The following is a 16096-nucleotide window of genomic DNA, read 5'->3' as shown; positions in this document are numbered from 1 at the left end:
GCAGCATTCTGGAGAGGTCTCTGAGAGCAGATTTTGAACCATGCAGTGTTGCCCTGCTCTGTTCTGACGACTGCCTCTTGGTCCAAGTATAGGTTTCGCATTAGCACGATTAAATGTTCTGGGAAAAGAAATAAAGACATAAAAAAAAAATTCTTGAAACAAAATACCAAAACCTCTGGGATGCAGCTAAGACAGTCCTCAGGGGTCATAGCAATAGACACATACATTAAAATGGACAAAAGAAGAAAAATGCATTATCTAACTCAACACCTTAAACAAATAGAAAAAGAACAACAATCTAGTTCTACAGCCTCTAGAAGAAAAGAAATTATAAGGACAAGAGCTGAAATCAATGAGATAGAAAACAGAAAAATGATTGAAACCATCAATAAGACCAGGAGCTGGTTTTTCAAAAGGGTCAAAAAATTGGCAAACTTAACAACAACAAAAAAGAGAGAGAGAGAAGACACAAGTAACACGATTAAGAAATAATAGATGTGACATCACACAGAACCAGATATAATAAATAATATCAGAATACTATTAAAAGCTATACTCTGATAAATTCTAAAACCTAGAAAACTCATGCCCTACCCAGACTGACAAAGACAGATAAAACACTTGAACAAACCCATCACAAAAGAAGAAACTGAACAGGTCATAAAAAGACCTCCCCATGAGAAAAATACTGGACCAGATGATTTCACAGCTGAATTCTACCGAGCATTCAAAGAGGATCTCTCTCAACAGTTCTATTTAAGTTCTTTTTTTCTACGTAAATTATTTTAAAAGAAAAGAGGTAACACTCCCAGAGTAATTCTGTGAAGCAAGCATAAACCTAATACCAAACCCAGGCAAAAATATTACCAAGGAATAAAACTACAGCTCAATAACTCTCATGAATATAGATGTAAAAATCCTTAACAAAATCCTAGTCAATAGAATCCAAAAGTACATAAAAAAATAATAATTCATCATGACCAAGTGGGATTCATAACAGGTATGCAAGGATGGTGCCCCATAACAAAAGCAGTCAATGTAATTCACCACATTAACAAAGCAAATAACAAGAACCATATAATCTTAGCAATTAATGCAGAAAAGGCATTTGACAAAATCCAACTTTCCTTCCTGATAAAGACATTCAGCAAAATTGGAATAGAAGTGGATTTCCTGTACCTAGTGAGAAGTATATATGCAAAACTAAGAGCCACTATAATTTTCATTGGTGAAAGACTAAAACCACTTTCCTTGCAAGCAGCGTCCAGACAAGGATACCCACTGTCACCACTTCTATTCAATATTGTATTGGAAGTGCTTGCTAGGGCAATCTGACAAAAGAAGGAAATAAAAGGCATCCAGATTTGCAAAGAGATAGTTAAATTGTCGCTATATGCAGATGATATGATAGTGTACACAGAAAACCCCAAGTACTCAACAACAACAAAAAACCTGTTGGAATTAGTAGGCCAATTTAGTAGAGTGGTAGAATACAAGATCAATATCCAAAAATCAGTGGTGTTCCTCTACAGTAACAAAGTGAACTCAGAGAAGGAAATTAAGAAAGCAATACAGGGGAGCTCTGGTGGCCTAGTGACCAAAAAACTGCACTGCAATCTCAAAGGTACACGGTTTGAATCCACCAAATGCTCTGCCAGAGAAGGAGGGGCAATATCTGCCTGTACCAGTCAGATCCAACTCGATGGTGCACACACAAAAAATAATAGAAAGAAAAAAAAAGCAATACCATTTGCAATAGCCAACCACAAATTGAGATACTTGGGAGTGAACCTATCTAGAGATACAAAAGTCCTATACAAAGAAACCTGCAGAGCATTTCTGCAAGACACAATAAAAGACCTAAAGAAATGGAAAAGTGTGCCCTGATCATGGATAGGAAGACTCAATTTTGTTAAAATGACAATCCTACCAAGAGCAATCTGCATGTTCAATGCAATCCCGGTGTGGTTGTTGTTGTTAGGTGCCGTCGAGTTGAGCACAACTCATAGCGACCTTATGAACAAAAGATGTGAACCTTGTTTGATCTTGTACCATCCTCCCACTTCCTTTTCAAGGAGATCAAAAGGGAAATTGTCAAGTTTATTAGGAGGGGAAAGAGACATGGAATAAGCAAAGCACTTCTGAAAAACAAAAATGAAGTGGGAGGCATAGAACTCTTTGACCTCAAAACGTAGTGCACAGTGGTAGAATCAAAACAGCATGGTATTGGTACAACGACAGACACATAGAACAATGGAACAAAATCAAGAACTCACAAATAGACCCAGCTATCTATAATCAACTGATATTCGATAAGGAAATAAAACCTATCAAATGGGGAAATGACAACCTCTTCAACAAATGGTACTGGCAAAACAGGAATGCTACCTGCAGAAAGCTGAAACAGGATCCACAGCTCACACACTATACACAAAAATCACCTCAAGGTGGATCGGTGACGTACCTGAGAGTAAAGCCCCAAACCATAAAGTTCATGAGAGATAAACTGGGATCAAGCTTAGACGGCCTCATCTATGGTAAAAAGAGATTGCCAAATATAGCCAGAAATGCACAATCTGAAGAGGATAAAATTGATGAATGGGACTTTCTAAAGATTAAATCCCTGAGTGCATCAGAAACTTTTTCCAACAGAGTGAAAAGAAAACCTACTGGGGGAGGGGGGGATATTTGGCAACACCATACAAGGATCTCATATCAAAAGTTTACACAATCCTACAGGGCTTCCACAAGAAAAAGACTAATAACACAAGTACAGCAGTCCTCTAAGTCAGCTCTGTCTCGTGCTGGTTGGTCTCTGTTTCTCTACTGGGGCTGCTGTTGCTCTTGTGTAGATCTTGGTCTGGCTGGAGCAGAAATCTCTGGTGCTTAAGGACATGCTCTGCTTCTTCTTCTTTGTTGGTACTGAAATTTCTACTTTCTGCAGCTGAAACCATTCCGTTTAAACCCAGCAGAATGGTGAGACTAGCCAATCACCTAATGAATAGACCAACATACCCTGTTTGTATCATTCCATCCATCCATGTGGAAAAGTCAAGGTCAATGGCAAGGAAACCCATTTTGTTTGTTTGGTTTTTTTAATTATTAAATTTTATTCATTTTAATGAACATTTACAGAGATTTTGGATTTTCATTCATTCATTGTTGCACTATTTTCTCTACTCTCCTCCCCAGTTCGTTCTTCTTTCCGCCCCCCTTGAAAGTCTGTTTTAATTGTCCAATTGCCACAGTGCTTGTCAAAGCCAGTTCTGATTAATCTCCTTTGTCAGTGTGTCCTTTGCCATTCCCTATCACTCCTCCCTGAGAGAGACTTCACCCTGTTCATAAGGAAAAGGGGATGGCGTATTCTCTTAGCTACTTCCTGCTGAAAAGGGACACTATAGGTTTCAGGGTAAAGATCGTCTCTCACTACTCTAAAGGGCCCCTTTGGCAATAGGAAACACATAGACTATTAAGGAGATTGATTTTGGAATTTAGATGCACTGTTATCAATTGTGCTTAGCTGTGCATGTTCATATCCTTGAAGATGTATCATGGAAGTGTTGTAGCCTAGAAGACACAAATTTAACTAACAAGTTAAAAGTACATGAGTCAAAAATTAAAAAGCAATAATATTCCAAGTAGAGGCTCTTAATAGTGGCACAAATCAAGTTACAGAGGGAAGGTAGTTCTTACAATAAAAGGCCTATTGACTAGCACTTTGTCTATTATAGTATAACGGTTAGGGATCACAAGATGTAGAGGCTCAACTATGTCATTTATTGTTCTCAAGTCCAGGAAAGCCATTTTGAAGACTAAACCTTTGACACAACATTGGCATACTCCAATATCAGTACACAGGTCTCACTCTGCCACTGAGTCACTTGTCTCTGACTCATGGTGACTGCCCATCAGATTCTCAAGGTTGAAAATCACAACAGAAGGAGACTCTCCAGCTTTCTCCCAATGAGAAAGGTGGATTTGAACTTGAGATGCACGACCATTGGATTAGCAGCACAACTGGCTACAAACTATGCCACCGAAGCTCTCCATGCAAGTCTAGCTCATTCTTTCCAGTTGCAGTGCACTATTTCACTGGGTGGACCTGCCACAGTTAACCTATTAGCCCTCTATGGATGGATATTGACATTATTTGTCATTTATACTGCAAAAAGTCACACTGCAAGTATGCAAGTAGAGAACCACAGGATAAATTCCTGGAAAGGGAACAGCTGGCTCGATAGAAGCCTGCATTTAAGTTTTTTATAAATACTGCCAAATGGCTTTTCAAAAAGCTGTGCCAATTTGCAGTCCTATCAACAGTCTGTGAACAATTTTTTCCAGGCCTTGTATAGTCTGACTACTGGCCTGCACCTCACCTCATCTCTTGTCATTCTTTCATTTCGTGTCACTTTTCATTTCTGGCCACAGGGCCTTTGCCTATGCTATGCTCACAGTCTCAAGTTCCTCTCCTCCTGGTTTGCTGGATGAAATTTGACCAGTCCTTAAAGGCCTCAATATTTCATCCTCTATACAGCCTTTCCTGACTATCAAAGCAGCCAGAGTCCCTACCTCTGGGTTCACACAGCATCTTGGGTCTGATTTGATCACTGCTGGTGGGCCTATTGTGCACCTTGCCTTCAAGCTCAATTTTTTTGGACGCTATGAATTGTGCTTGACTAGACAGCACCTAACAACAGTAATCATACCAAAAATGTAGTCTTGTGCTCCTCTTTCTCCCTCCTTTCTGGCCCTCCAGGTGCAGGCCTGCTCCTCAGTACCATGCTGCCTCAGGGCCTTTGCTGGGGCAATTCCCTCCCTGAGGATCTTGCCCTGGTCCGTCCTGGCTTGGTGGTCTCTCTCCTTGGATCTTTTCTCCTCTATTTTAGCACCTTTCTTCTCTTCTGTTACCTCACTATTTTATCTTCATAACATTTCATAGCTGGAATAACCTTGTTTGATGCCAGTGTTAACATGTTCATTTCTCTGACGTGAACATACATACACACATACACCCTGCTGCATTAGCGTAGTGCAGGGGACATGTTTTACAGGTTCCAGCTTTGAACTTGCCTGGCACCCGGATGCTCACTCAATAAACATTTGTGCAATGAATCTTTATCTTTTACAGGAAAAGAAACAGGCTCAAGATCCCACATATAGTTTAAAAAAAAAAAAAAGCGCAGTCTGAATTCGAATTCCAAACTCCAAAGCCAACTGCATTATTTTTCTCAACTCTTGGCACATCTCTCCACCAAACTAGACTCTTGGGGATAAGGTGTGAGTTTGATGTCCCGGGGTCCCCAGCGACGTGTCTGAGGCTGGCCTTGGGAGACTCGCCGGCTCCGGGGAGACGGGGCCCTCCCCGCCCCCTGTCAGTCAGGCCGAGGGGGCGGCGCGGCCGCCAGCGGGGACGCTGAGCTCAGAGCTGCCGCAGCGCTTGAGCGGGAGCGGGAGCGTGAGTGAGCGAGCGAGCGAGCAGGGCGCGAGAAGCGAGCAGTGGCTGGCGACGCACCCAAGGCCCGGGCACTGCTGCGCTGCGGCTCAGGGTCCGCGCCCCGCCTGCCGCCGCCGACTGACTTGAGCGCCTGGCCACGGCCTGACCTTCCCTCTGCTCCGAGCCTGCCCAGCCCGGCCTAGCCGAGTCCTCGCGCCCGCCCGCCGCAGCCCTGCTCCATCTCCCGCCCGGGCCCCTCATCTAGGTGAGGCTCCACGCACCGGGTGAGGGTGAGGATGGGGATGGAGAAGAGCGAGGGGAACTGGGAGGGGAAGAAGAAGGGAGAGAGAAGGGCCTAGGTATGGAAAGGGACGGGGATGAGGAAGAGGCTGGAGCAGAGGCGCCGGTGGGTGCGCGTCCGTGTGCGCCCGGGGCTGTGTGTCTGCAGCAGCTAGCCGGGTGGTTGTGTGGACGTGCGTCTGTGCTCGTGTGTCTGTGTATGCTTGAACGTGAGTGTCTTGTATGTGCACGTGAGCGTGTCCGTGGGTGTCTGTCTGTGTGTGCATGGCCGTGTGACTCTGTCGTGCGTGACAGGCAGGCGCTGGGGCTTCGCGCCGAGACCGGCACTCCGGTTCCTCCTCGGGGCTGCAGGTTGCGGGGCCCTGGATAACTGAGGCGGCTGCCCCTCCCGCGTCCCCGGGTTTCAAGGACGCTAGGACTCGCCGCGGCCCTGAGGCCTCTGGGGGTGGGAGTGAGAGGGGAAGGAGGAAGACAGGAGTTCCCAGGCCCCGGTGGGCGCTGCGGTCTCAGGAGGGAGAGGAGGGGACACCCAGGTCCCTCGGGGATGACTGAGGGAGGGTGCGGAACCAGCGCGCCGGTACCCGTGTGTTCGCCTTCCCCAGGCCTCCAGGATGGACATGTTCATGAAGGGCCTGTCCATGGCCAAGGAGGGCGTCGTGGCCGCCGCGGAGAAAACCAAGCAGGGGGTCACCGAGGCTGCGGAGAAGACCAAGGAGGGCGTCCTCTACGTCGGTGGGCGAGGGCGGGGCTTCGGGGTTGGGATGCCGGCAGAGGGAGGGGGTGAAGGTCCTCGGAGGGAGGGAAGGGTCTGGGCACGAGGATATGAGTCAGCAGATGGGACAGGGTCAGCGGGGGTCAGTGGGTACATAGCTAGTAGACGGAAGTTTGCATGGGTGAATGGGGGAAGGGAGTGATGAGAACGGGGTTCAGCTGAATGACCACAGAGGATCAGCGAAGTGATAAAAACAGAGAGCCTTCTTTTTCTTATTCTTAATATCATTAATATAATTAAGTTACCTCGTATTGAGCCCTCACTATATACCAAGTACTGTGTGAAAAGCCCTAGAGTTCATTACCTTATTTAATGCTTCCAGCCCATTCTACAGATTAGGAAAACTGGAGTTCCTTACAGGTTTATCTGTCTCGCCCAAGGTCACATAGCTAGGGAGGTTGAACCTAGCTTTGGCGACTCCAAAGCCCCACCCCTCCTCTGGCGCCCTCCCTCCCTCTCCCTGCGCTCCCAGCCCTCCTCTTCAGCTGCCTGCCTCCCTGTGCCTATGGTTCTACCACTGTCCTCTTCCTCCAGGCCCATCCGCCCTGCACCCACCGGCTGGTGTCAAGAGAAAGGCCAGGTGGTTAAATTCTCTCACCTCAAGTGTGAGGAAAAAGAGCCTGCAGGATGATTTGCATAAAGGGAGGGGGAGAAACTGACATTTACTGAGTCCACAATCTGGGCCCAGCGCTATAGAACAGGTATTACTCCCTATTGGGCTCAGAAGGTTGAGAAACTTGCCTGGGGCCAGGGTAGACTTGGTATTATGACCAATTTACAAATATTCATTGAATGTCTATTATGTGCAGGACCTTGTGCAATGCTGGGGATGCAGCCAAGAGCAGAGAGACCAAGGTGCCTACTCTGGCTCTCCTGGGGAGAACCAGAAACTATATGAGAGTCATAGCATTTCAGCAGTGAGATCCCACACCCAATGTCTGGGATAGGGACTGCTTTGGCTAGGAGAGCCAAAGGCGGGCTGCCTGAGGAGGTAACATTTAAGCTGAAACCTGAATAAATTAATAAGTAGGCACTGGGCAGAACTGTGGTGTGAGAATTCTGGGTGTGAAGGCTCGGAGGTAGAGAGGCTGCAAAAGAAGGTTGGGGAGAGGCAGGAGACGAGGCAGGACATGAGATGAGAGAGGTGAGCAGGGGCTCAAAGCCCTTTAGGTCAGGGCAAAGCATTTTTATAATTGCCATAAGAGATTGTAAGCAGGAGCCTGACATGATCCGATTTCAAGTTTTAGAAGATCCCTCAGGCTGTTGGGTGCAGAACAAATTGCAGAAAGGTCCACTGGAAGGTGGTGTAGCCACCAGAAGTGAGAGGCTGGGCAGGGTAGTTGTGGCAAGGATATAGAGAAGGCTTGAGCACAACTCTGCCAGCCTCCACCTTCAGCCTTGTCCCTTCTGTTGAGGCCTGGGCCTGCTGACATTTTCTCCCTGCTGATAGACTCTACCAGTCCTAACCATATGGCTCTTCCCCTGTCTAGAAGCCCGCGGTGGCCCACTAGTTCCTACACATTAAAGCCTCGCTTCCTGGTAGCTTGGCATTCAATGAATGCTCTTCATGGTCCTACCTCAGTCTATTCGTCCAACTTCATTTCTCACTGTTCTCCTTGCTCCCGGTACACAGACCTACTTAGTGGGCTTTCTGCCGACCCTGATCATAACCCTCTGTGCTTCTCTCTCCAATCTCCTTTCTAATCCCACAGAAGGGGTAATTAATTATACCTGTCCCAGTCTCCTTGGCTGCTTCACATTTGTCAAGATAGCAGCTTTGTGTCCTCCCTACCACACACCCCTAGCTCCCAGTTCCCTAAGATTGGAGGTCCTCTCCTCACACTCATGGCCCAGGACCTGGAATCAGCTCTCTTCTTACCCCAATCAGCTAGGGAGCAGTTGGCCCAGGGCCTGGTACCAAGCAGATGCAAGCAGATGCTTGTGGGAGGCAGGACGAGGTGGATGGCAGCTGGCCCCCTCCAGTCTCCTGGTTCTGGCTGGCCTTAGCCTCGAGAAAATTGCCTTCCCACAAGGCTGCTGCCCACCTCTCCTCCTTCTCCCACTGGACTCAGCCCTCCCAGACACCCATTTCTGGGTCTGACAGCTGCTGTCAGGGTTGCCAAACCCTTAGGGTGGGAAATAGCCCTTTTTGTTGAGGCTCTTACGCCCCTGCCAGGTCTGGCCCTTTGCCCTTCCCAATAACCTCACACTCTGCATGTGACAGTCATGGAAGGCCCAGCCGATGCGTGGGCGCCAGTCTCAATCTGCACATCCCCGTAGGCCCAGCCTGCACTAACACTCTCTCCATTTTAGCCAGAAGGAGGGGTTTGTACTTGTTAAAGGAACATGGCAGGAGAATGTGGGAGTCTGAGGGTGGGATGTGGGCACCAGGGGAACCTGTCAAAATACACAGCTTTTTTTTTTACCCCTACTTCAGTCCCAAGCCCACCCCGATTCCTACCTAGGCTTCATACTGACAACATTTGGGAGTCTGAAGAGCTGAACTTAAATGCCATTTCAGCCTCTTACTAGTTACAACCCCCTAAGTCAGCTCTTCCTCTGGCTGAACGTTGTCCATCTGTGAACAGGGACAGAGCACACCCACCTCTCGGAGCTGGGAGAGGACCACGGGATGTGCATGCATGCATGACGCTGCCATTTACAGGTGTGGGTGTTGTGACTGGGTGAGGATGAGGGGACCATACAGTGGGGAACAGTGGAAGTCCCCAGGAAGCCGAGCACAGTAATGAGAAGTCGGGAGGGGCCAGCATGGGGTTGGCTGGCGGGATGTGAAGACATATTTGAGGATGCCCGAGGAGGCGGTGAGTCCGGATGTCTGCTGCTGCTTGGGTCTCTGACCATTCTATAATCCCTCTGTAGGTCTGGAATTTCTTTTCCCTGTTTCTGAGTTTTTAAATGTGCCCCATTTTTCTGCCTGCAGGAAGCAAGACCCGAGAGGGGGTGGTACAAGGTGTTGCCTCAGGTACCTCCCTTCAGGCCTCGGTGGTGGGGTGCTCACTGGGGAGCGTTGGCATGGGGCACTGGTGGGAGGAACCCCTGTGCCGGCTCTTCACCCTGGCCCCCAACACCCTCCCCTCACTCCATTTCTGATCCAGTGGCTGAGAAAACCAAGGAGCAGGCATCACATCTGGGCGGGGCCGTGTTCTCTGGGGCTGGGAACATCGCTGCAGCCACCGGTCTGGTGAAGAAGGAGGAATTCCCCACCGATCTGAAGGTGAGCAGACCCTTCCTCACACACACGCCACCATTCCACCCTCTCCCTCACCAGCTAGGGCTCAAGACACCTTGCCCCATGCTCTGCAGGGCCCTGCCTCCTCCACATAGATGCATCTGTGTAAAGGTGTGCATGGGCATGGTTCTGTCTGTGACAGTGACCCAGTAGCATTGTGCTTGGAAGTGTGGCCTGGCTCACTTCCAGCCACATCTGCATATGCCATTGGTGGTTATTAATTTCTTCTCATTCAACAAATACTGCTGGCAGGCAAGAATTGTTCTAGAGGTTTCCACAGGGAATAAGGCTCCTACGTTCATATATAATAATGGGAAAAGACAGGCACTAAGAAGCCAACCAAGAAATAAACAGGTTCATCTCAAACAGAGATAAGTGCAATGAACAGACAATAGGGAGAGGGGGAACAACAGGGGGTCGTGTCAGTTGGAGGGCTTCTCTGAGGAGTGAGGAGGGGTTGGAAGGAGCAGAGATGTGAGCTGATACATAAGGGATGAGAGAAAGGCAGTCATGGGACGTGTACCACAGTCAGTGGGAACAGCAAGTGCAAAGGCTCTGAGGCAAGTATGAGCTTATCTTGTGAGCCACAGGTCGTAGTTATCTGCCACACCTTCGTACAGACATGTTCCCCAGTGAGGGAGGGACACACTTCTCCATCAGCCCACCCTGGAGAACAAAAGTCACGGGTTCCTACACCCCACCAATCTGGGTTAGAATCCCAACTCTACAACTTCCCACTGGTGACATAGTCCATAAGGAAGAGCATTGCTCACCCAAAGGCAGAGCCTCTCTGTCAGTTCAAATCCATCAGCAGGTCCTAGGGAGAAAAACTAGTGATTTCTGGGTTCAGAAACCCTCTGGAGCCCCAGCCGTTTTGTCGGCAGCTGTTGGTCAAGGATGGCCTGCACCAAAGGTGAGAAGATGGGAGCAACAAAAATGTCTCTGGAGTCAATCAACTCTAGGCTCCAACTTGTTATATGGGAGAAATAGATGCTGGGGTACAAGCAGACTCTGAATTTGATCAGGCAAGGAAAAGTCAAGTTGGTCATCCTCACCAACAATTGCCCAGTCTTGAGGAAATCTGAAATCGAGTACTAAGCCATGTTGATCAAAACTGGCATCCATCACTACAGTGGCAATATTGAACTGGGCACAGCATACAGATAATACAAGAGTATGCACACTGGCTATCATTGATCCAGGGGATTCTGATATCATTAGAAGCACGCCAGAACAGACTGGTGAAAAATAAATTGTGTAATATTTTTCTTTAGTAAAAATGGCCAGAACGTGGGTATTTTTTTTTAAAAAGAAAACTTTCTGGAGGTTTAGCCATGAGTTGGTTCTAGCTCGACGACAATAAATGTGAAAGACCCTGGGGCTGGTCCCACCACATCGCTGACCCTGATTTTATGTCTGTAAGACAGAAGCACAACCATGTTGTTGTGTAGACTGGAGATAATACAGCTCAAACCAAAGCCAAACCCAGAGCTGAGTTTATTCCAATTCAGGGGGACTCTCCTTTGGGTTTCCAAGGCTATAAATCTATACAGACAAAAGGTACCTATATTTCTCCCATGGAGTGGATTCGAATCACTGACATTTTAGGTAACAGCCCAACTTGTAACTCTTTATGCCACCAGAGGTCCTTTTTAAGCTAAGTCAGAGATGCTAGGTAACTTAGGTGTGCATCAGCGCACGCAGGGTTGATGTTATATGCCGTAGAATCAGAATTAACTCATAGCTGGCCTTCTAGCAGATTTTCAAAGACAGTAACTTGTGCAGCAGACTGTCCTGTGGAGTAGCTGGTGTATTTGAACCACCTGCTTTTGAGTTGGCAGTGCAACTCCTTACCCATGAAGCCACAGAGCTCGGGAAGGTTAAAATACAGATAGCTGGCTGGACTCCATTCTCAGAATGCCTGACTTAGCAAGTCTGGGGTGGGGCCTGAGAATCTGCATTTCTAACAAGCACCTAGGTGATGCGGATGGTGCTGAGAACTACTAATGGAAATGGCCAGCTTGTGGACAGTGAGTGTTCAGTAAGAGATGGTGGCCATCCTGTGATGGTAATCATGTGAGCAGTCCAGGTCTACCCCTAGGAGAGTCATATGACCTTAGGCATTCATGGAAGTGCACCACCACATGTGAGTGGCAGTGTTCCTGGGGGCTGCTCTGCCTCTGTCTGTGAACACGTAGATGCCACCGCCACGGAGGCGCGGGCTGTGTGCTCAGGCTGAGTGTATGAGTGCACCCCTCAGTCAGCAGGGACCCTCTCCTAGCACTCTATTCCAGGCAGCTGGTTCCTTCTACTCTCCAAAGAGCTTGGGACATGACTTAAGTTCTGGTTCAGACTCTGCCTCTGCATTTTACTAGCTGTGTGACTTACTTTCTATTGCCTTTCATCACTATGCTATCAGTAATTGCTACTATTCTATCCATTTACCTCTTACATGGGCAGGCACTGTCTGCACAGATATGAGGGAGGTACTATTACTCTCATGCTTAGAGAGATGAAGTGTCTAGATCAAAATTCCGACTGCAGCCTGTCTCCTTCGTAAAGTAGTGGATAAAGTCAGGTCCATTTAATCAGAACTATGAATTGCATTAGGAAAATCTGTTGTCAGGGACCTCTCCAGCATGCTGAAGAGCAAGGATGTCAGTCTAGAAATTAAGGTGCCCTGAGCCAGGCCATGGTCTTCACAATATCTTGCTATGCATCAGAGAGCTAAACAATAACCAAGTATGACAGGAGAAGAATTAATGCCTTTGAGTTGTGGTGCTGGAGAAGAGTATTGAACATATCATAGACTGCTATTAAAACTAACAGGTCTATCCTGGAGAGGGTGAAAAACCAAGCTGCTTCTTGTAGACAAGGATTTTGAGTTTCATAGACTTTGGGAATGTGCCAGGAAGGACCAGTCCATGCAGAAGAACATCATGTTTGGAAGGGTGGAGGGATGGCACAGGAGAGGAGGACTGGATGAGATAGATTGACACGTTCATTAACTGGGGTATTAAGGGTAGGTATGTTAGAGACAGTGAGATTGGGTCAGGATAGAGCAGGATTTAGAACTATTGTGCATAGGGGTGCAATGAATCATAGTAGATTCGATGACACATAACAACAACTCAGTGCAGACTTGGGGCAAGCCCTGCTGAGGGGTGGAGTTCAGGAGAACAGAGACCCAGGTTCTGTCCTGTCCCCGTGAGGTGAAGCTGTTTGAGAGGGGCTAGCCCAGTCATTTCTCTCTTGCTGTTTTTCCTCCTACCAGAATTTGTTGACGCCTCCCGGCTTTTCTCTCTAGGGAGATGGAGATGAGCAGGGTTTATTCCCCACGTAGAACCCCACGGTTAGGGGTAGCAGCCCAGGGCTAGCGTTTCTGAGTGTCTCTACCTACCTCCCTGGTTACAGACATTATCACCCAGCTCTCACCACATTTATCCTAAGCAGAGTTACCCTTACCCTGCTTCCCATGGGATGCATCTAAGAGTTAAGGGAAGTATGTTAAACAGGTGACCAAGCCAGTATTTCTTTTTATGATGATAAAGATTTTTGGTAACATAAAATTGGTCATTGTAACCATCTTAAAGTGTATATTCCAGTGGCTTAATTATATTTAAAATATTGTACAACCATCGCCACTATCTATTTCCAATATTTTTTCATCACCAAGCTGGGAATTTTGTAAGCATACTTTTATTGAAGACAGTATACATGCTAAAATTAGGCAATTCCATGAAAATCTCACGGAAAATTTCACGGAAGGAACACCCTTGTGTAACCAGCACCCAGATCAAGAAACAGTTGCAGCTAATCAGAAGCCCGTTAGAAGCCCCTTGAAACCCCTCTTTCAGTTCCTTCCCCCAGGGCCAGATGAGGGTGACCTGACTCTGGTTTGCACAGGCTGGAGTATGTAAAGGTCTCATCTGCATCCCCTCAAATCTGCCCCCCAGATTCTACACTCACCTCATCCTAGTCCTGGCCTTGCCACCCCTCTCCAAGTGTAACTGCTAACCTGACTTCTATTAGCACAAAGTACTCAAAATAGCGAGGGGGTATGTGTGTGTTAATTTCATATAAATGTAACCATGAAATACATATTCTTTATCTAGCTGCTTTCACTCAGCAGTAAGTCTGTGTGCTAGACCCATGCTATTTATTGTGTGACTGTTGTTTTTTGCGCTTGTTGTATCAGATTCTACTGTGTGCCCAGCCATGAAGGACTCAGTCCTTCTACCAAGAGCTAGGTAGACTCTTTTTAAGTACTGTTTCTTCCTTTGATTTTGCTCATAGTTCTGGATGACTTTGAGCAAATGTGTATTTGTCCACCTCCTGGCCTTTATACATCCATCAGTAAAATGAAGAAATTGAGCAAAATAAAAAACTATAAATGCCTATGTCCACAGGCCCCACCCAAAGAGGCCACTTGCAGGAGCTGAAGCATCAGGGAGAGGTCAGGGTGGGCCTCCTCAGCACCAGATATCCAGGGTCTCAAGACTTTTGCTACTGCCACTAGGGAGGTAGCTACCCTGTGCCCAGCCCACATATGTCCTTGGACTCTGTACTGCATAGATGTATTCTGTATTCCATACCAAATCAGCTGCCACTGTATCTATTCTGATGCATGCAACCCCCTGTATAGCAGGGTAGAACAGCTGTTCCATACAATTTTCAGTAACTGGTTTTTCAATAGATTACCAGACCTTTCTTCCAAGGCACATCTGGGCTGATCTTTTGGCTAGCAGCCAAGTGCATTACCATTTACAACACTTAGAGGCACAGTGTGAATAGCTCAGGTTATTGTGTGTGCAACCAGCCCAGTCCCTCATATGTGCACATACATGTGCTCACCTGCAAGTGGCTGGCCTTGTGTCTGGCAGCCCTCCACGTGCCCGCTGGTCTGCGCCTATTTGGGCAGCAGATGCAGGGGGGAGGGAAGAGTCTTAGCTCACACATCCAAGCAACACCATGAGCTGTTGCTTCCAGCTTATCTTAAAATAGCAACAGCTGAAGAAATCAGGCCATGCAGGGCCCTGGGGGAGGGATGAGTGGAAGGTGGCAGGGGAATGGCTCAGAGCCCCTGCCCAGCCCTGTTTCTAGCTCCCACCTCCCCTTGGTCCAAGAGAGCCTCCAGGGTCATCATAATACCCAGGACAGAGAGCCAAAAACAAAAAGGAGAGAGGTAATTTGGTGACTGAGTGAATGAGTTTGTCTCCCATCTCATGCAGTAAAAATGATGGATACAGGAAGCTGCCTGGTGCTGGGGGTGGGTAGGGGTTGGAGTAAGGAGAACCCAGCTGCCCCTCTGCCTCTCCAGCTTCAAGTGGTGATGGGGGGGGGTGTTAATTCTTCACATCTCCATTCCACTTCAAGACACTAAATAAACAATTCATTAGAAACTCTGCTTACAGTGAGCTTAACCATCCTGACTTTGCTAATCAGCCAAAAGCTTCCTTGTTAGGATTCAGGGCCATCCCTGGCTGCTCTTACCGCCCTGTCCCTTCTCTGTCTGTAGCCAGAAGAAGTGGCCCAGGAAGCTGCTGAGGAGCCGCTAATTGAACCCCTGATGGAGCCAGAAGGAGAAAGTTATGAGGAACCACCCCAGGTAAGGGGCAGTGGGGCTGGGATTCCAGGTATCCAGGGAAACTGCTACCAACCATCCCCAGCTGAAGAGACGGTCCTCTGTAAGATCGGGCTGGACCAGGGGATGCCAGGCCTCCCTTTGCTAGAACCCAGGTGGTGGGAGGACACAGAGAAGAGGGCCCCAGGCACCTTGAAATAGCTCAGTTGTCACCAAGCTCCAGGTTCTTGCCTGACCAGGAGGAAAGGGTGGTCTGTTCCTTCCTGACGGGAGGAGTCTGGGGCTAGGGTGTGGCTACTTGGTCTCCAAGTACCCCCTTTTCCTCTTCTCCATTTCACCCCCACCCTTCTGATGCAGGAGGAATATCAGGAATATGAGCCAGAAGCGTAAGGGCCTCGGACGGCCACCCACCAGCAGCACAATCCTTACCTTGTCCCCCTCCCCCACCCCCCAGAGCCAGGGCTGTCCTTCTGCCCCTTTCCCTCAAACACGAGATCTTCCTTCCGCTCCGAGGTGCCTCCTCGGAGCCTGTGTTCGTGTCTGTCCGTCGGTCTGTCTTACCTGCCCACGTCCACCCCTGGGGAGAGGACAGGCCAGAGCTTCGGCTGCGGCTGGGAGCCTCGTTCCCACCAGTGTTGTCCCTTCCCTGCCCCTTCCGTCCAGCGTCTGCGCAGATGTAGCATGTTCTATGTTTTTAAATCAAGATCGGAAAGCGACGGCTCCCTGCCCCTGACAAGGGCTCTCCAAGGGGCCCCC

General features: G+C 48.1%; 1 protein-coding gene and 1 pseudogene across 2 annotated transcripts; both read left to right on the top strand.

Annotated features, from left to right (window-relative positions):
• Nucleotides 1-5655: 5655 nt before the first annotated feature.
• SNCB (synuclein, beta) lies at nt 5656-16012 on the top strand. 2 transcript variants are annotated; one of them, XM_006884383.1, is made up of 6 exons: nt 5656-5699; nt 6337-6466; nt 9448-9489; nt 9623-9741; nt 15275-15364; nt 15698-16012. In XM_006884383.1, the coding sequence occupies exons 2-6, from the start codon at nt 6346-6348 to the stop codon at nt 15728-15730; spliced, it is 405 nt and encodes a 134-aa protein (XP_006884445.1). In that variant the 5' UTR covers nt 5656-5699; nt 6337-6345; the 3' UTR covers nt 15731-16012. The 2 variants fall into 2 exon arrangements, with proteins under 2 accessions (XP_006884445.1, XP_006884446.1); XM_006884384.1 differs by lacking the exon at nt 5656-5699 and having other exon boundaries at nt 6346-6466; nt 15293-15364; nt 15698-15730.
• Nucleotides 10654-11008, top strand: LOC102867799 (annotated as a pseudogene).
• Nucleotides 16013-16096: the final 84 nt, after the last annotated feature.

Source organism: Elephantulus edwardii, unplaced genomic scaffold (assembly GCF_000299155.1).
Source record: "Elephantulus edwardii isolate Elephantulus edwardi_28Jun2011 unplaced genomic scaffold, EleEdw1.0 scaffold00033, whole genome shotgun sequence".
Lineage (NCBI taxonomy): Eukaryota > Metazoa > Chordata > Mammalia > Macroscelidea > Macroscelididae > Elephantulus > Elephantulus edwardii.
Note: the sequence above shows the minus strand (reverse complement) of the source record. Positions and strands in the feature narration are given on the sequence as shown.

Bases quoted from the DNA above. Each gene is read 5' to 3' on its own strand.
- SNCB (XM_006884383.1), top strand. From the start codon at position 6,346: ATGGACATGTTCATGAAGGGCCTGTCCATGGCCAAGGAGGGCGTCGTG. The intron at 9,742-15,274 runs GTGAGCAGACCC...CTCTGTCTGTAG, and splicing joins AATTCCCCACCGATCTGAAG to CCAGAAGAAGTGGCCCAGGA. The intron at 15,365-15,697 runs GTAAGGGGCAGT...CTTCTGATGCAG, and splicing joins GTTATGAGGAACCACCCCAG to GAGGAATATCAGGAATATGA.